The following is a 21,074-nucleotide window of genomic DNA, read 5'->3' on the forward strand; positions in this document are numbered from 1 at the left end:
GGAGTTTTTAAGAGATAACCAACCATTCTGTTTTTATGTGTAATCTCCTGTTTGGGATATGGGTTCAGTGTTTTAAAAACACCGGGTAGGCTGGATCAAAGCCTAGATGGGCACCAATCTGCAACCCGCACCATGCTGTACTGTGCACTGTCCAATTCTTACCTGTGACTCGCACTCTTGTCTGTAAAGGTCTAGGGCTACGTACCTGCACAATCTCTAGCATTTCTGCCTTGCTGATGTAGCCATTTCCATCCAGGTCATACATGCTGAAGGCCCATTTCAGCTTCTGCTCCAGCTTCCCCCTCGATGTCACACTCAGGGCTATGATGAATTCTCTAAAGTCTATTGTCCCATCTCCATTAGCATCGAAGGTGCGGAAGACGTGCTCTGCAAATTTGGAAGCATCCCCGTAAGGGAAAAAGTTCCCGTAAATTTTCTTAAACTCTTCCATTGACAAATGTCCACTGGGGCAGTCTCTCAAGAAGCCTTTATACCATTCCTGGATCTCGTGCTCTGTAAAGTCTGTGCTTTCCAGCAAATCCTGCATGACCTCTGGGCGCAGCTTGCTGTTCTGTTTCCCCATCCTGGCAGCGAGAATTCAGCTGCAGACAGAGAAGAATATGTATCATTTTTAAACCTGTTGTTTAGAAGCACACTTTATCATTTGTGATTGTTCCTTTGGGGAAAAAAAAAATAAACTCTTTTAGTCCACAACACTGTCTGGTTTTCCAACTCAGTCAAACAAAATGTTAGAAAGACAGGCAGTCAGAAGATGCAGAGCAGGGACGCCTGGGTGGCTCAGTGGTTGAGCATCTGCCTTTGGCTCAGGGTGTGATCTCGGGGTCCCAGGATTGAGTCCCAGAGTCGGGCTCCCTGCATGGAGCCTGCTTCTCCGTCTGCCTGTGTCTCTGCCTCTCTCTGTGTCTCTCATGAATAAATAAATAAAATCTTTAATAATAATAAAAAAAGGAGATGCAGAGCAGAAATACCACCGACCAGAAAATTGATACTTCTTTTGTACGGAGCCATGCGAATACAAGAGACTCGCGATGAAATAGAGGGAGAAAAGGAGGGAGGGGGTCAGACAGAGACAGGAGACAGAGAAGTTGACTACTTAGCTCTGCCTTTTCTATTGGCATGAGGTCTAGCCTCACGTTAAGACATCTGAGGCTCTAACATCTAGTCCAAATATTAGCAGGGAGAATTTAAGGGGAACTCAGAGAGACAGAGGCAAAAGAGGTAATTTATGTTTTATTGCTTGAATGTTCCCAAGGAAAGTGCTGCTTTGGTACCTTCTGAATATTATAAAACAGATATGAGTAAGGAAAATACAAATCTATCTAATAGGATTAAATGCTACCAAGCTAGATGGGTTGTATAAATTCACAAGGTCAATTCACTGTCAACATTGGGTTCAGATGGTAAACATGAAGCTTCATAAACTGTTTATGTGTATGTTTATGGAAGAGGCCAAACTTTCCTTTTTAAATACAATTAGCTTCATATTTTCTTATTATAACAGTAGTACACATCTATAGTAAAATAGTAAAACATCACAGCGATGCATAAAGAAAAACGTTAGCATCATTTCAAATCATAACACTTAGAGATAACCCTGCTAGCATTTTGGTGTGTGTCCTAAGTTTTTTTATATGTGTGCTTATATAGATATGTTATTAACAAATGTTTAAGTACATTTACATTTCAAAAAACAAGAATATATACACTTTTGTTACCTATTTTTAAACTTAACATAGTACGGGGAACAAAGGCAACTCTTGTCTTGTTAGGTGAGAAAAAACCCCTAGAAATATCATCTTCTTATTTACAGAGCCACTCACCATTAATTGAGCACTATGCAGCAGGCATGTGTCTGGTACTATGGATGCAAAGAGTGAGATGTGGCCCCTCCTTCTTCGGGGGCACCCAGCTGTGTAAGTTCAGAAGTGGTGGTGACCATGAGGGGATAGTGCAATAGATATTCAATTCATGGTTGTTAGGGGAATGGTGGTATGATGAGAGAACATGGAGAGGACACCCAAGCCAAAAGGGGGCATAGATGCTATCACAAAAGCCTTCTTGGAGGAGGTGATATCTGAACTTAGTTCCTATTTCCAAAGTCTTATGATTTAAGCACGGTCAAGGTGAGCCACTTCTCATAAAGGGGCTCTGCACTTGTATTTTGCATTTTTCCTATATTGGAAAAAATCCTGTAAGTAAAGCTTGGAAAATCAGAGACTGAAAGACCACACAACCCCATTTTAATCATTATTCCAAATTTTCTTTGAGATTTTCTCTTGTGGTGTTGTTAATGCCTGTCTCCCTCCCTCTGCAGGGTCAGCCCCTTGAGACAGAGTCTCTGTCGGGACTATTTTGTCTCTCTCTGCCCCCAAAAATGACATTTGGTGAGTTAATGAACAAAGGAATGACTGGTAGACAGATGAATCATTACAACATGGAAATCTGTAATAATCTTCCCAGAAAAGGAGTCCTTCGTGACAGTGACGAGCCTCTGGCTATGAAAAGGGTATTTGAGTCACTAAAGCTATCTGATGGTTAAGGCTTGGTCTTGGAATCTCTTTCTTTCCCCCCATTTTACTGAAATGTAATTGACATATAACACTGTATATACCTTTAAGGGGTAAAACATAATGACCCAATACACTGCGGAATGATCACTACAGCAAGTTGAGTTAACATCCATCACCCCTCATAGTTATTAATTTTTTTCTTGTGATGAGAACTTCCAAGTTCTACTCTCTCAGCAACTTTCCAATATGCAATACAGTATTGTTAGCTGTTGTCACCATGCTGTGCATTATAGCTATAGGATTTATTTATCTAATAACTAGAAGATTGTACCTTTGACCCCCCTTACCTGGTTGTCCCCACCGCCTCCCCCCCACCCAAGTTTGGGATCTCTTATATTGAATTGCCTGCATACCTGTCTTTTGCCTTCACTAAAAATAAACTCCTAGAGGGCAGTGTTTGCATCTCACACCGCTCAAACTTCTTGCATTATATCCACAGTTCCAGAAATGCCAAGCGATGTTAGTAATTGGAAAAGTTGACACATTTTATCTTCTGAGTTCTGAGCCTGAGACAGAACTGGCTCTGCTCCCGTCCTAGACAGAGACCTGCCAAATTAGTCGGGAGAACAGAGCACCCCTCTACGAGCAGGGCCAGTGGCGCGGGAAGGTCCCCTAAACTGCAGCTCCAAATGAAGCATAATTTCTAAAGTGAACCTTCCAATAACTTTCATTTCCCTCGCAAGTCCCTTTTCTTTTTTCTTTTTTTTTTTTAAGATTTTATTTATTTATTCATGAGAAACAGAGAGAGGCACAGACACAGACACAAGCAGGCTCCAGCAGGAGCCCGATGTGGGACTCGATCCCAGGTCTCCAGGATCAGGCCCCGGGCTGAAGGCAGCGCTAAACCGCTAAACCGCTGAGCCACCCCAGAGGCCCGGGTGTCCTTTTCTTTCTGGAGGGAGAAAAGCAAAGTTAGAGAGGCTGGTTTGTATTAGAATTTTAAAACTGTCATTCAGTTGCTAAGTTGGCAATTTGCCGGAGGCAAGAATTCAGAACCGTGAGGTAATACATATACATGGGCTTACAGAGCTCCGAAACATTTGTATGAAATTCACAAGTAATTTCGGGTTTTCCTTTTTGGGGGTTCTGTAAAGTACAGCTCTTTGGTGTGGTGTTCAATCAAATCACCATTCCTATACTTTGGTTCTGTGCAAATCACCGTGTGCCCAGTCTTAGGAAGAAAATACCATTTTGATATTTAAATCTACCCTCTTAAAGAATGATTTCTTTTTCTGGGCCTATAAACCACTGTTTCTTCAAAGCTAAACTTAAGTTCCTTCCCCAATGTTTAAAAAGTGCTTCTCACTTATTAGCTGTTTTTGCACTAGAAACAAATTGCCTCAACATTTTGGCTAAGTCTCCCACTGAGACTGATCTGTGTGTAGCTATTTTTCAGTAAACAGTAATTAAACCACTTTTACAAATTCATTAGCACAGAAAGGCCATAACACAAACGAGGCAGAAGAGCATGGAATTAGTTTTTTCGGAAGCCGTGTTTGCAATCTAGTCCAGAATTTGTTTCAGTAGATAAATACAAATACTCTCCCAAGGATGATGTCTGAACTTGAGAAAACCATCTGGACTTGGTCAGACTGTACAACAGAAATCTCGGGGAACATATGATAGCGTTTCTCTCCCTGGGGGTGAAGGGGAAAGAAAGAGGAATGCCTGACAATACCTTTTTCTTTTGGAAGACAGGGATTTCTGCCTGTTTGAGTTGAAGAGAGGACAAAAATACCGTCGGGGAAATGCTGCATTAATTAGCAGCCCAGAAAAAATCATCTGGAGACAGAAGTTGCCTGTCAGGTCAAATCCTTTTCATTACTCCATTTGGCTATTAAAACATTAACTTTGTGCTAGTAGAACATAGCAGGGGGAAAAACTCAGGCCATGGAATAAAAGTGCTTGGGTTCAAAGCCTGGCTGAATTGCTGATTAGCTCTGGGTAGTAAGTCACTTAACTTTTTGGTGCACTTCGGTTTTCTCATCTGTAAAATGGGTTCAGTGGTATGAGTTTGTATCTCACTGATTTGATGTGAGAATTAAATGGGACAGTCATATAATTAAGCTCCTGCATTGAGCCCGGGCCAGCTGCTGTGGTTAATGAAAACCACATCTTGTCATTGATGGCCTTTCATCCATTATTCTATTGAAACTTCACAACCCCCCTGAGTGATAGGACAGCTTCCTCCATTTTTATAAGCTAAGAAATGAAAACTCGGCCCAAGCAACTTATCCTAAGTCACCCAGCCTGGGAATAAGACGGCCAAATGCTAAGTTCTGTTTGTGGTTGACTGTCCACTGGCTTTATCACTATGCCCTACTAACTCCATGGAGGAAGCCCAGACAGAAATTAAGACAACAGTTCCATAAAAAGTCAAAGACAAGTAGTTAAGAAAGAGGAGGCAATCTCCTATTAGCACTCATTCATTTCACAAATAGGTGCTGAGTGTCTCCTAGGAGGAAGGCATGGCCCTAGGCACTGGGGGATTCATCAGGGAACAGACAAAACCCTAGTTCTTGTGGAACTTACAGTCTAGTGGCAAGAGACATCCCAAAAGCAAGATACATAACGGACATGCTAGACAGAGTAGTTCCAAGGAGAAAAGTAAAGAAGGAAGGGGATTGGGGAATGCCAGGGGTGGGTGTCAAAATTTTAACTAAGAAGCCAGGGAAGGCCCCATTAAAAAAGTCACATTTGGAAAGGAAGAGAAGAGGTGAAGGAGGTAGCCGTGGAGATGACTGGGAGAAGGCTGTCCCAGGCAGAGAAAATAGCAACTGAGAAGGGTCTGGACAGCGAGCAGGTTGAGTGTCAAGGATGAGACTGGAATGGAGGGCAGGAAGGAAGGCAGATGAGAGCAGAATAGTAACAAGGGCCAGGTGACAGGTGACCCATGGGTGACAGTAAGGGCTGTGGCTTCCACTCTGATGAGATGGAGCCATTGCAGGATTTTGGTTTATATTCTAACAGGACCTCTCTGGCTGCCTCATTGAGAGTAAACTAAAGGAGGCAGAGAGACAGCTAGGAAGCCACTTCAAGGACCCAGACAGGAGCCAATGGTGGCCGGAACCAGGGTGGTGGCAGCAGAGAAGGTGAGAAGTGGCTGGATTCTGGACACAGCTTAAAGGGAGACTCAATAGGATTGGTTGATGGTTTGTGAACAGAGAATGGTCCAGCATAACTCCAAGGTTCTGGCCTAAGCAACTGTAAGGATGAAATTGACCCTGAAATGGGGAAATGCAGAAGTAGGGCTTTGGGGCGAGGCAGGGGCATGGCTCTCTGTGCTTCTGCGCAGGTATTCATTCTGAGATGCCCAGCATATACCCAGTTGGAGATGTCAAGTAGGTAGCCAGATGGACAAAGTCTGGAGTTAGAAGAAGAGGTCCAGGGAGGGAATAAATGTGGGAATCATCAGCATGCAGGTGGTATCTATAGCCAAAGACTGGATTACAGCCTCAAGTCAGTGATGGTGGGTAAACGAGAAAAGAGGAGGGAGAAAAGAGGAGGGGTGAGCCCTTAGCCATCTGACCTGTAGACTTGGGGAGAAGGAGGAGCTGATAAGGGAGAACAGGAAGGAGGCCAGCGGGGCGGCAGGAAAGCACAAGACTGACTCGGCCTGCTTTGCTGCTGTGTCCTCCCTGCCCAGCTCAGGGAGGCCCTGGAAGGCATTCAGTGCAGGACAGAAGAACCGTGGCTCCTGGTTCCCACTCCCAGTGCCCTCGGCCTGCCCTGCATCTGTGGAGGATGCCATCTGCTGCCCAGTCGCCCAAGCCAGAGCCCTAGGACTCCTTGGTCATTTCTTTTGCTTTTGTCCATTGACTTCTCAGCATCTCCATCGTCACCACCTCAGTCCAGACTGCCATCATCTCCATCCCATATTCCAGATCACTCTCTTGGGTGGGATGTCCCTCTTCCCCTGATCTCCCCTCTCCCTACCCCCATCCGGGCCTCAGTCTCTTCCCTACCACACCCTAGAGTGACCTTTTAAAAACACACAACAGACTATGTCACTCCTCTGTGTAAAGCTCTAGGAGGGGGCTTCCTAACACACTTAGAATGAAATCCAGACTTCCTCCATGGGCCTCAGGGTTCTGTAGGAGCCACCCTGGGCCACCTCTGACTCATCCCTTGGTCTCCTGTGCCCAGGTCCCCCGGGCTCCCTCCCACATGGCCCATCTCTTACCTCTCAGGGCTTTTGCTTCAGAGCCTTGAAAAAGACTTTTAGGTAGTAAATATATCTCAGCCTTCTAGTTTATATGCCTATATACATAAATCTTAAATATAGATAAGATATCTAAAAATACGTATGTTTACTAAATATACATAAAATCTTTATCATATATCTTATAAATGTATAACTATTTTTATGACTATAAATATTTATATATATTACTTTTGGCTGAATCTGCTGCATTTCATTAAGTGAAGTGCATGCCAACTCTGTAAGACATCGGCATTCTGTTATTCAGTAGTTTACTCTGGGATGGACGATGTGGAATTTCCCAACTTATTTTGGGTCACATCCAGTCTCCCAGGATCCAAAACATAAATCTGGGGTTAATACTGACCACAGATGAGAAAGGAAAAATATACAAGATGGGAAGACATCAAACCACCAGCAAAGAACCATGACCAGGAATCTATAAAGCTAACTTTCCACTTAAAATGAAGAGAAAAAAAGGAATAGCTCTTAAAAATGATGCCATGGGGAAAGGAAATGGTGAGTAGTGGACACTTTTCTGGAATATAGGTGCTCCCTTCTTTATATCTTGGATCTGTGGAGTGAAAGATGTGGGGTACTTTGTTTCTGTATCCTCATCTGGTTCTACAAATTCTGTGAGTTAATTCTTGAGAGCCCAGAGTTAGATTTTCTAAGGGAAAGTCTCACTTACCCTTGGAAAGCCTGGTTTACTTCAGAGAAGTCTCAATGCAAACTGCACTGAGGGTTCCTATAATGGGGTTTGCAAGATGCTAGTAGGTGAAGTCAGGTTGAGCGACAACAAGGATCACAGACCCCGCAGTGATTCCAGAAAGAGACCAGGTTGATTAAAGTCTGTGCCTATCTGGGACATGTAACCTTATCCTCTAAGAGTTGCTCTGAATTTTTGACCAATGGAATGTCTATATTATGAAAACACAACCAGAAAAAAGTTTCCTAAAATGTAAGGAAGGAAACAATAAAAATTATAGATGAATGGGAACAAGTGTTCATTTACTATGACATCAGATATTGTATCCATCTGAATTTTGTAGGTGGCTAAAATCCAGCAAATTAATTTCTAGGTCAGTTGTCCTTGATTTTCACTGGAAAAAAAGAGACTACAGAAAAATCTGAAGAGCACACTGCTCCAGAAATTTCTCTTCAGTGGAACTTGTTTCTTAGTGGGAGTATAAAAGAGAACCTATATATAAATTGATATATTTAGATATAGTGGACAAGTTAGGAAATAAAGTAGTGGCGCATTAAAGGAAGGATTAAAATATTAAAGAGGGAGAAATGAAGTTATATAACAATTTCACTAACGTCATTTCATCTTGCCCAAAGAATATTCTCTCCTCTGGCCTCTGGTAAGAGTAGCTGAGACCTATGTCCTACAGCCTCATGGAAATCACAAAGGTGGCTTTGCTGACATTGCCTGAAGAATGGTCACCCTCCAAGGCTGTCCCAAGGCCACTCCATGCAGGGAAGCCTTCTTCCCCATGAGGATGGGCAGGCCGACCCACACCTGTGACTGCTGGTCACACACCTGGCGCTTGGTCCCCTTGCAGACAGGTAACAGGGTTTGAGATGAGAATCAAACTGGTACAAAGATGCAGTGAGCGGGAGGCTCACTAGAGACAGCCTTGTGCTTCTTGCTGCCTTCCCCAGGCTGTGTGATAAAGTCCAGGAAACACAGCTGGTCTTCTCCTGGTGAGCAGGGCTTACGGTCTCTGAATTATCTGGGCTCTTGTTGCATAGACTCTGCATTTCAGACTGCAGAGGGCCTGGTCTTGGGCTCTTTTCCAAGTTCTGTTTTCCATTATTACTGCCAGTAAAACGTATTTCTGATAGAATCTGAATAGAACATTATTTAACAACACCCCCTCCCCAAAATGGAAATATCATTTTTGGTTTTGCTGTTTACTGAAGTAATACATCATTACTGTAAAAAATATAATAAGGGGATATAGAAACTGGAACGTGAACACTCTCGCTGTGATCCAGTCTGACTCTATAGAAGATAACCACTATTGACAATTTTAATTTATATATGTCCTCTTAGACATGTAAATGCATATAAATGAAATCTGTACACCCCAACCACAAATGGGATCACACCATCCTATTCTATGACCTTTATTTTCCTTGAAAGGTATACTGTGGCTATCCTCCCACATTATAGATAATGGATGTATCTCGTCTTTTTATTTTTTTATTATTTTTAAAAAAGATTTTATTTATTTATTCATGAGACACACACACAGCACGCGGGACAGAGACACAGGTAGAGGGAGAAGCAGGCTCCATGCAAGGAGCCCAACGTGGGACTTGATCCTGGGTCTCTAGGATCAGGCCCCAGGCCGAAGGCAGCACTAAACCACTGAGCCACCCACGCTGCCCCATATCTCATCTTTTTAAACTGCTGAGTTTTCACTGATTGATTGATTCAATGGACAGTATGGAGCCCCGCCCTCGAGGCCCGCCCCGAATTAGGTACCTGACAGAGTGGTCACTGATGTGAGGCTTAGAGCCCTTTGGCATTCCACTGCATGATATTAGTTTAATTAATCCCTCCTGATGGACAGGTAGGTTGATTCTGCCTTTTTTTTTTTTTTTCACTTGGCATGTATCTTAGTCCTGGTTCTCGGATTCCCTCGGGAATATGTATTGCAAAGAGGTTCTTATGTTTTATAGAAGTACCATGATCTTTAGACCCGCCCTTAGAAATTCTCCAACAAGCCATTTTCCTCTGGAGACTTTCCATCCTCACCACGCATTTTGCCTGAGTTTACACACCAGCTAGGATCAGACTTGAATAAGCATTGGGATTGGATTTGGGATTCCACCCCAGTCCCTCTGGCCTTCCTGTGTTACAGGCACATGTGTGTGAGGTTAGCCTTTACTATTTCTAGCATAGGAGGGCACCCTATGGAAAAAGAGCCATAGGAGGGCTCTTTCAAGAGTACATGACTATGAGCATAGAAATGCCCCCTCTCTTGTTTTGGCCTAAAGAGATCTTTTGTCCAAACAGCACCCTAAGTGCTCTGTTTCTTGACACTCCTCTCTTGACTTTCATTCACGTCCAGCTAATGGCTGACTCCCCACTCCCTCCTGGGTGGCCAACAATTCACTTACATTGTATGCTTAACATGCCCTTAAGTAAGTGGACAGGGCCCATATTAAATGGTCACCTTTCAGGCCTGCAGAAACTACAAAGCTGTCTCAAAGAAAGAAATTGTTGGCGTGCCTGAAGTTGAGGGCTTGCAGATGTTCCCTTGCCATTAGACTTGCCTGTCTGGGCTGTCTCAGGGTCAGGTGCCAGGTCAGTACCTGCCACAGTCGTGGAAAGGGGGGACCTCTGGGAGTCCTCGATACGCCTCCAGAGCTGTCATAGGCTAAGACTCTACCATGGCCAACTTCTGGGGAATTCTGATCGCCATAGATGTCTACTTAACTAAAGGCACTAAATATTATCTTATTTAGAAGACAGGAATTATTACTTTGGGTTTTGATAAAACAATGAAGCAAAACAGTGAGTCATCATAGGCTGAGGAAGACAAATAGGTCAACTACAGGGATCCAAGCCTCACCACGTAACCAGTAGCCAGAAGTACCAGAGGAGCTCTACTCCTTGTTTTTAGACATCCTCTGGGGGCCACTAATGCATTTAGTTCATTGCTACAAGCCCCTCCACAGAGTCTAAGAATAGTTCATAATTCCTTTTTTAAAAATTTATTCAGCAAACATGTGTTTAATATCTACTGTTTCCTGGCTTAGCATGAATATTCTTATTTTTAAAAATAGTATCCTACATAGGATAGGAAAAGGAAGAGAATCTGGGATTCTGGTTGCAGCTCAAAGCAGTCTCATTAATGTTTTATTTTCACAATTTTGCTTAGAGTTGGTGACAGGGATATTATACCTTGGTTTTACTCTAAGGACAAGGGGTTTAGAGAAGCTAACTTCATGACAAAGTCATGCAGTTTGAGGCTGCAGAGGAGCAGGATCAGAAGCACCATTCCCATACCCAGCCCCTCCACATCCCTGCTCCATCTGCTGTGATGTTTGAAGGGCTGCTTCTGTTGGAAGCTACTAGTCAATCACTTTCCACTCTGGCTAACATGGCTGAAATATGAATATTTTCCATCAAACAAATGTCCAAGTGAGAAGACTAACAAGAAGACTGTGAAGTAGCATCTTTTAAGCTCTTGCACTTTTTGCATCCTGCATCAAACTGTGTGGAAACAGAATTGGACTTGCCAGCGGAGGAACTAAATTGAAGTCTTTATTATAGTACCATGTTATGTGACCTTGAGGAATTCATCTGACTTCTCTCTTGGTCTCACTCTTGTTTGGAAAGTAGGTATAACACCTCTCTCCTAGGGTTGTCTGAAGGACTATATGAGGAAAAGGAGTCCCAGTGAATTGGGAAAAGCTCAACATTGTGTCTTGCATCCAACAGGTGTTCAATACATCCACTATTTATCTAAATGAAATAAGAGTTCAGGGAGTTGTTCACAAAGATGACCTTCCAGATTTGGGAACACTCCCCTCCTTGCTTTAATGGAGAATTAGAAAAACAAGAGCAAAATAGTCACAAGGGAAGAAAATAAGAGAACCACTGATAGATAGCTTCCAACCTGACTCGCTCCCCTGGGATCACTTGCCAAATGTGAAAGGCCATTTGTGAATTTGCATCCAGGACTCCTGTCAGACCCCTGTGGCTGAGTGTTTTCCCCGCATAGACGTTATTATTTTAATCTGAAATTAAGCAAGAGGTCCCATTAGAGAAGCAGATGATGGAGAGCAGGACACTTTCCTTCTCTGGTTTTCTGTCCTGAGGCTGGGAAGGGCTAAGTAGGGTTTGGGCAGAATCAGAGCAGGCTCGGAGGAACCCCATAGAATAGGCCATCCAGCTCTGGGAAGGTACCAGTGCTATAAGGAGGACTCTAATCCAGGGTCTGACCAGATAAGACCGGTGTTTTTAGGACAAATTGGATACATATTAGATACCAGTAACAAACACAGGATATCAGTAATTGACTGAATCAATTCTTCCTTACCTGGGGAGAGAAATGGTTCTTAGTTGTTTTATTAAACCAACTTTTCATAGGAAAATCAGAGGTGACAAACAGAAAATTAACACAAAACCCTTTGTAAACACTGAGGTATTTCCTAATAGTCGGTAGTATAACTGCGACTCTCTCCGTCCCTACTTATTAAATCTTACTTGGCATTCAGATGGAGGTCACTGCTTCCCCCATTCAGCTGTCCTTCCTCTTCCAAGTGAGCATTAAGCATATTCATGGAGTTTTGTTGGTGTGTCTTTATACCATTCTGAGAAAGACACCAGTGTATGGAAGATGCTCAAGAAATGATAGCTTCCTTCTGCTGAGCCTATTTCCCATTGACCCCTGCTTTTCACTTTTAAGAATCCCCTGAAGCAGAGGACAGCTGGGATATTTATATATTTTGGTGCCAGGTGAATAGCAAGGTGGTTGGCAAATATTCCTCATGATTTTTCAGTTGGTAGTAACCAAAGCTACTGCGTATAGACTTTTTCTCAGTGAATCTTTCTTCTACTAAGTCTATCTGGGGAGCTGATATCTTTTTTGTCCAGGGTCAGAGTGGACCCTATAATACCCAGAAATGGTATTAGGTTTGGCTTTCTCCTTACACTTTGTTTTACCTAGGAAACTGAGTGGTCTCAGGATTTTTTGGATGGTAGTATGATCACTATAAGCTAATTAAAGAAAAGACAAAGTCCCCCAGAATAGAAGACACTCACTGGGGCTGATCTCCTTTCGCAAGAGGGGTGACAAAGCACATGGGTGTTAGAATCAGAGAGGCCTCAGAGCTAATCCTGGTTACAAGACATACTAGTCATATGGCCCTTAGGGACTTATGCTTCCTCATGTATAACTCTCCTTAATTGTAAATTGGGGTTTTTGTCAGGATCAAGTGAGAAGATGCAGCAGAGTCTGGCAGAATAAGCACGTAGGAATACTTCTCCTCCTCCTCCTCCTCCTCCATCATCGTGACCTTCATCATGTTATTGTTTCTCTGACCTTCTATCTTTAGCCTTCTATCTTTAAATTCCTTCCCTCCATTTCAGCTGCCTTGATCTTTTTCCTTTAACACACAAGGCACGTCCCCTCATTAGCATTTTGCACACGCTGTTTTCCTGGCTTCGGATGTCCTTGTTTTCCTGAATCTACATGGCTCAAGTGTTTCCCATATTCTCATGGCTTACGTGCCACCACTCTATTACATCCCTATAGCTTGAATGCCTCCCTTTATATCCTCATGGTTCAAATCTCCTCCCACCCCCCATCATATCCTCATGCCTCACTCTTCACCTGCTTCAGATCAACTCCAATGTCACGTTCTCAGGGGTACCCTTCCTTATCTCCCAGTAACAATTTTATTTATTTATTTATTTATTTATTTATTTATTTATTTTTAAAGATTTTATTTATCTATTCATGAGAGACACAGAGAGGCAAAGACACAGGCAGAGGGAGAAGCAAGCTCCTTATAGGGAGCCCGATGTAGGACTCGATCCCAGGACCCCAGGATCACGACCTCTTCCTGCATGAGTTTATAGGGCTTTCACATAACCTATTTCAGTAGATCCTTGGAATATTGTAAAAGAAGGGTCAAGAATAATTGTTACTTATTAAGGAAATTGAAGGTGAAGATTTAAAGGTTTTCCCCAGGTTACATGGCTGCTAAGGGTCAAAGGTGGAAGTAGAACACAGATCTTCATCCGCTCAGCAGTGCCTCACAGTAAAAAACAGAGCAAAGCCACACGGGGAATGTTGCCAAGTGTATGAGGGTGTGTGTATGTTTTTGTGCTTAAGCAGAGCCTTTCTGTCTAGCTATTTATACGCTGGCTATTTCCACCTCTTATTAAGAAAAAATGAAAATGAAAGCTTAATTTGAAAAGGGAGAAGGTGAAAATACCTCTGCAAAGTGAACTAAATACAAAAAATCTAAACAAAGGATCCTCCCCATCTCTCAAAGAGATGGTGTGCAACTCTGTGTACAGTTTCTGTGTCTAAACAGCCAATCACTTCCTTTTCATGGCCACATGTTCCTGGGTGGGTTCACTCACTTATCAGCCTGTACACCTATCTACCCCCTTCCCAGCAGGAACCACCTAACATTTTTCCTGCTCCTTCTAAATTCCAGCGGGAGCAGTTCATTTCTATTGAGTTGCCTTTATCTTTTCTTGTCTTTATGTTACAGCAAACACCAAAAACACTGTAGTGATTTCCTGGCATCTCACTAGCTGGTTTAGGGTCAGCTGGAGCAATATCAGATGGTCTCTACACCCTGCTAATGTGGCAAGCAGCGGAGGCATCCTGCATTCTGTGTCCCTAGGCACATACACAGGACCCCACTCAAGGTACTTGTGCTGCTGAACCACAAAATTTACCAACTTCATTAGAAGAGATTGTAAAGAAAATTACATCCTATCTTTTCCTGAAAAATGCAATTTTTGGCCTTTTTCTATTTAATCTTACATTACCAAAGGGCTTATTAATATACGTAACTTAGTCGTTGTGGTGTCAGCAAATATGCCCCAGTATGGAGCTACAGATATGAACTAAGGAGAGGAGACTTTCAGACTGTACATTTATCACGTGTAACTAGTAAACACCTTAAGTTTATGAAACAGGCATATAGTATGTACTCAGAAACACCAGTATAATTATACTCTAAGTAACTAGAACTGACAACCTAAGTCTTTCTCATTGCTGGCAGATCCAAAGATTAAAATATGCTTACTCCTATTGTAAAACTTGGACTTTATGGAAAAATGACTATAGAAAAAAAAATAATAATAACAATCTGAAATGTATCCAGATAGTTTCATTGAGGAAAAAAGCAATAAAGAAGTGTTGTATTATATGTAACTATTCTATGTGAATAATGGTGAAGATAAATTTGCCAAGACTTCTCTTTCCCTTCATTCATGAATTACAATATACAACAAAGTATGAAACGATAACAGAATATTATTCAAATCCTTTCACTGATTTCTTTAAGAGCAGCATTTTCCATTATAAGAAAATTATGCAAAAAATAGGGCAGAAAGTAATAATATAAGAACATAGAAGCATAGTGAAGGCACTAGAATTGATACACTTCCATGATCAAAACTGAATTGGATTCATTTTTGCATAAAAGCCAAAAACAAAAATTTTAAAATCTGAATTTTAACCATGGTATGAATGTACTTTAAATAACTTCTTTCCTTTAGATCACAGGAACTTTACATATGCATTAAAAGGTGTACCTTTACTTTCTTTTTAAAGATTTTATTTATTTATTCATGAGAGACAGGGGAGAGAGAATGAGAGAGAGAGAGAGAGAGAGAGAGAGAGAGAGGCAGAGACACAGGCAGAGGGAGAAGCAGCCTCATGCAGGGAGCCTGATGCGGGACTTGATCCCAGGTCTCCAGGATTACACCCTGGGCAGAAGGCGGCACTAAACCGCTAAGCCACCTGGGCTTAGGGACCCAAAAAGGTACCCCAAAAGGTGTACCTTTAAATGTTTAAATCTGTCCCCCCCAAATAGGATAAAATATAGGATTGAAAAGTTAGAACAAATACCATTCCTGGAGTGAAATTGTGTGCTATAACATACAGAAGAAGGTTGGAGCAGTGTCTTCATTCCAGGAGATCCCCTTTCCCTTTGGAGGATTTCACAAGAATTTCCTAAGAATGTGTTGTGTACCTATGGTGGTGCAAGATATTACAATGGATTCAAAGAACAGATGGATTCAAGTGGAATGGAATGGCAAGGCAAACAAGTCAGCTGGTAAGCCAGATAGAGCATTGTTTCACATTACAGACATGGTCTCTACAGTCAAGGAACATGATCTAGGCAAGGCAATGATGTGCTGCACATGAAACATTGAGAGTAGGAGTTCTTTTCACTATGACATTGGGTTCAGGGGTAGTTAGAATGATTGAATTTTGTGTATAATCCTAATTATTATTATTATTATTATTATTATTATTATTATTAAAGATTTTATTCACCTATTCATGAGAGACAGAGAGAGAGAGAGAGAGAAAGAGGCAGAGACACAGGCAGAGGGAGAAGCAGGCCCCATGCAGGAAGCCTGACGAGGGACTCGATCCCGGGACCCCAGGATCACACCCTGAGCCAAAGGCAGATGCTCAATGGCTGAGCCACCCAAGCGCCCTAATCCTATTCATTAAAAAAGGTAAAGGTGGCTTTACAGTCACAAGGGAATAAACCAGTGCACCAGGTGAGTACAAAGAGAAAGTGATGCTTCTCTCTTAAAACTTCCCTGCCCCTCATTCCTCAGACTCTCGGAAAAACAAACAAACAAACAAACAAACAAACAAACCATGGAGCTGTGAGTGACACTACAAATTCTGAGCCTGTTTTCATTAGTTATAGATGCCAGAAGAAATAGGATGACAACAAACCAACCTCTTCATAGATTTATGAGGACATGATATCAGACTTGAATTATAAAAACATCCTGAGGATGAAGTTTGCAGTGTAGTTCTGAATATAGCCTGCCATGATCAAATTTTGTGTGAAACCTGTTCCTCTCTCCTTGGGTAAGAACTGCAAAAAGGGTGAACAAAGATCCCCCCAGTACTTGGAACAACAGCAGTAAAGGGGAAAGGATTCCTTTGGGCCACAATATTGGACAGGAAATCACAGAGGTGGTTTAGAGTCCTGGAGGTGTGCCCTCACCTAACTCCTGAGAGAAGGTGGAATATTCTAAAATACAAAGAACACATGGCACTGACTTAGAGGAAGTTCCCTGTGTGACTTCCAAGGAGAAAACCATTTATTGGTGGAGGGATGGAAGACCGATCAAGGTTCAGTCCCTGGGCTATCACCCCATTTCTATCTCTTCTTTTTCCCTCCTCAGCTCTCACCATGCTTGGCATTAGGGGTCCTCATGATCCTCCTCCAGGACTCCAGCCCAATCCCTCTGCATCCATCCAGCCTTCTTTCTGACATCCTCCTTCCACCATGTTCACAATGGAGGCAACATAGCACGGTAGTTGGGAGGATGGTCTTTTTTGGGTAGACCTAGATGGGAACCCCAGCTCACCTCACCGGCAGAATATCCCTCAACCCCACATATTCCCAAAGCAAAAGGAAAAAAAAAAAGAGAGAGAAAAAAAACACTTTTAGCTTCTTGAACCTACAGCATTTTAAATGTCTCCATTTCCAAAAAGAATCATGGCTTCACATTTGCATAATTCAAAGTTCACTTGGGTGTTTTTCAGAGTCACAGAAATAGCCTTAAAGTAATACAGGTCTCCATCTCTAGCAGACAGATAGTGTTTGTGGATTTAAAAAAAAATGTTTTTAAAGCTTTTATTTATTTATTCATGACAGACAGAGAAAGAGAGAGGCAGAGACACAGGCAGCGGGAGAAGCAGGCTCCATGCAGGGAGCCCAACGTGGGACTCGATCCTGGGTCTCCAGGATCACACCCAGGGCCGAAGGCGGCACCGACACCAAACTACTGGGCCACCGGGGCTGCCCGTGTTTGTGGATTTTTAAAAGACTTTTTTTTTTCTTTTAAAGCTCCCCCCCCGCCCCCCAAAAAATTAAAGCTTCTCCCTGTCAAGGTTTAAAGAAATCTACAGTTAGAGTTTCAGGCTGAGCAGGGATCCTGTTTCATTAGTTTATCTACCATAAATCTTCATTGTTTGGGTCAGGCTTGGTCAGAAAAGTATCTGTGAGAATTTTACTTACCATGTATGTGTATTGTAGTGATGGGACACAGCAAGTGTTTCTTAGCACACATAGGAGATAACATTATCCATGCAGCACCCTGGGTAGGTGGGTGAGGGTGAAAAGGCTCTAGGAGGTGTGAGGGCTCCTGCCACCCGAAGGGAGCGTGTGAGATTTCTTGGTGCCACAGTATAATTATCGTGTAACTTGGGTGTGGTCCCTTTTGCTCCTTTCACCCTGGAGTGTGTGCACCCGTGTGTGTTCTGTATGCCAGGTGTCAATGTAACTGTGCAATAGCATATTGCCAGCTGTGTAGCTCTAACTCTGAGTGCTTTTACAGTCTCCTCAGTCAAACTTTTTGGGGTGCCTGGTTGCCTCAGTTGGTGGAGTGTGAGACTCTTGATCTCGGGGTCGTGAGATCAAGCCCCATGTTGGGAACAGAGATTACTTAAATTAAAAAAAAAAATCTAAAAAAAGAAAAACAACAACCAACTTTTCAAAACTGCTGCTTTGTCCTCTGATCTTCAATTTTACCCAGGCTTTTGACTGTTGATTAGAAAGCACTCTTAAAATAATTACATTACCCAGAAATAAGATCATTTGTCTTTTCCTTTTAAAACAATTTTCTTGTTATAGTCACTTCAATTGTTTCTAAATTAAGCCTTATGAATGACCCTGCAGAATGGATGGTTTCCACAAACAGAAATGCTTCCCCCAAAAACCAAGACTTATTACTAGAACTGACCCATCACAGAAATCCCACTCTATTCGCTGAACAGAATTAGCAAGAGGACCAACTGAGGCAAGTGTCGCACTTAGGGCCTTGTGGACCTCTTTCGGAGACTACATTTGACAGCAGGAATATTATGGAATAACTGTTAGATCATAGGCCATGTTGGCCAACAGATTGGGGTCCAAATCCTGCTCTGCCACTCAGAGGCTATGCACACTCTCAGGTCCTCAGTTTTGTTACCTGAAAACAGTGAGAACAATGAGTGTGTGTGGTCCATGTGGTTGCTATAAAGGAAACATACATAAAATGCCTTTACGTACACAGAGGAAGGAGGAAAATTTGCCCTCCCTCTGCCTCTATTCAGGTCACTCCTCGGGAAGCACTAATGTCACTGGGTAAGTTTCCAGGTTATAAATTTGCCAAAAGCAAGGATTACTATTTGCTAAAGCCTAGTACATTCCCTCTGCTGCTTGCTTTCACCTGGCTCTAGAGATAAGCAGAAATCTCTGGCACTTTCTCCCTTATTCCCTCTGCTTTCAGGTAGTACAGTGACTCTATCCTCTCCAGCTTAGCCGTGAATGGCGCTAACACTGAAATGTGAGTTGAGAGGGTGGAGGCCTCACATGAGCCTCGAGGCTAAATCATCCACCCCAACCTGATCGGTGGGGACGCCTGCCCTGGTTTTCTGGCTAACGGTAAGAATAACTTTGATTTCCCGAGGTCTGTATGTTTATAGTTCCCAGTGGGAAGAGGAGGGGATTAGCAGAACAGGATTTGGATATTTCCAGGTCTTGGTACAATATCAAGTCACACTACCTCAAGGAATAAAGAATAAAATGGCAGCCAACACACACCAAAAAGAAGCTTCACTCTCCTAACAAAGGCGGTATGCAATCCTCCTCCAAGGTGTTCCCATTCTGGAGACAGAGACGCTTCCACTTCCTTTTTAAAAATTCCCTTTCCGTGCTAGCAACCAGACAGGGCTCAGCAAGAGCTATCTGTCAGAACCTCAGCCCTTCCTCCTAGGCGTGGATGGTGGAGAGAGAACAGCCTTGCATCTCATCTTTTGCCAGGCGATGAGGCAGGGCTGTCTTTTCTGAGAGGTGTTTGCATTTGGCCCTGGGAAATTTGAACTGTAAAGGTGACATCCTTCCATACAGCAGGCTCTCTTTTTCAGCTGGGAAGGCAAACTGGGTTTCTTTTTTCATTGGAAATGGATTCAAATGCAGAAATGGCCAGAGTGTCATTACATGTTTTTATGCTCTGTTAAAAACTACACATAGCCAAGGTGGCAACAAAACAAAAGCCCATCAACAGATCAATGGATAAACAAAATATGGTATATACACACCACAGAATATTATTCAGCCTTAATAAAAAATGAAATTCTAATATGCTACATCACGAATGAGCCTCGAAAATATTGTGCTAAGTGGAAGAAGCCAGATATAAAAGGACAAATATTGTGTGAATAGTTAAATTCAGAGAGTTAGAAAGTAAAATAGAGGTTACCAGGGCTAGGAGAAAAGGAGTGAACAAAGAGTTAGTGCTTACTGTGTATATAGAGTTTCTGTTTGAGGTGATGAGAAAGTTCTGCAGATGGATTGTGGGGATGGTTACACAATATTGTGAATGTACTTAATGTCACTGAATTGTGCACTAAAAATGGTTAAAATGGTAAATTTGATGTGATGTATATATTTTACAGGAAGAAAGAAAAAAGAAAGATGAAAGAACTACCCAGTGGTCCTGGGATACCAACTCTAAGAAAGAGAAGGGTCCCAGAATTCTATCCTGACTTCCCAGCATCCACTTGTCACTGGGACAGAGCTTTTCTAAGTGGCCAAGACAAGATCAAAGCCAAAGGAAACAATGCTCTTCACAAAACCTGGCAAAGAGTACTTATTAAAGTAGTCCCATTGACAAAATAATGGACTCCAGGATTGTTTCTGTTCATTCAAGGGGACAGCACACCCCAGAGGCAGGGAGGGGCAGGCAGGAAGGATTCTGCTTTCAATGGCTGCTTGGACCTTTGACCAAAGAGTAACCCAATAAGCCTGTTGTAGTCTCCAGCACATGATTTATGACCATAGATACTATTTATTTCCAAATGAGAACTGTAAATTGTGTAGATGTTTCTGGGGGAAAAAAAAGATGATTTCTGTTAAACAATGGTATTTTTTGGCTACTGTAACTACACAATTTAACTCCCTCACTCCTGCTCATGAAATATTTAAAAAGTTTCTGATTTTATTGTGCCATTATAAACAGATTTCCTCCTAAATGTTTCTAGAATATGTTAATTTCTTTGATCTTCTTAATAATCCTGGTTAAGAATATAACTGGTAAAAATACATATATATATGTAAAATTCTTTTATCCATGAAAAAAAGTAACTGCCGGCTATAATTCAGTAGAGTTAAACAGAAAGAGTAATTTACATCTCCTTTATTCCTAATAACAATTGTAAAAATAAGTAAAATATTCTGGATGTTGTAGTCATGGAGACACTTCTACCTCCGAGGCATAAAACATAATTTGTTGAGGAATGTCTAATAAGACAGAATGAAATCTAACAGAGACAAGGAAACCTAATCAAAGTCTTTAAATTCTAGTTTCTCCTCTTTCAATTTGGATTAATTCCTAACAACTTAGTGCCCAGAAGTAACCACAATAGAAAGTACCTGGCAAACTTAAAAAGCTTCAGACTAATTAGAACAGAGAAAAGAAATGCACGTGTCAGAAATAAAAGCAGCAAATAACATGAAATCATCCTGTGTTCTTTCATCTGCAAATAGAGTTG

General features: G+C 42.1%; 1 protein-coding gene and 1 long non-coding RNA gene across 11 annotated transcripts in view; one reads left to right on the forward strand and one right to left on the reverse strand.

Annotated features, from left to right (window-relative positions):
- Positions 1–21,074, reverse strand: part of NCALD (neurocalcin delta) — a 370,293-nt gene that overhangs the window by 19,152 nt on the left and 330,067 nt on the right. For all 10 annotated transcript variants that reach the window (XM_038555233.1, XM_038555230.1, XM_038555228.1 and 7 more), the window contains one exon: positions 206–602. In XM_038555233.1, coding sequence (XP_038411161.1) covers positions 206–583 — 378 coding nt within the window. In that variant the 5' untranslated portion in view covers positions 584–602. The remainder of the gene's footprint in view (positions 1–205; positions 603–21,074) is intronic.
- Positions 7,182–20,164, forward strand: LOC119864990. Its single transcript, XR_005368447.1, has 3 exons — positions 7,182–7,311; positions 18,812–18,966; positions 19,980–20,164. It is a non-coding gene; the product is annotated as an uncharacterized LOC119864990 (long non-coding RNA).

Source organism: Canis lupus, chromosome 13 (genome assembly GCF_011100685.1).
Source record: "Canis lupus familiaris isolate Mischka breed German Shepherd chromosome 13, alternate assembly UU_Cfam_GSD_1.0, whole genome shotgun sequence".
In the NCBI taxonomy this organism is placed as follows: Eukaryota; Metazoa; Chordata; class Mammalia; order Carnivora; family Canidae; genus Canis; species Canis lupus.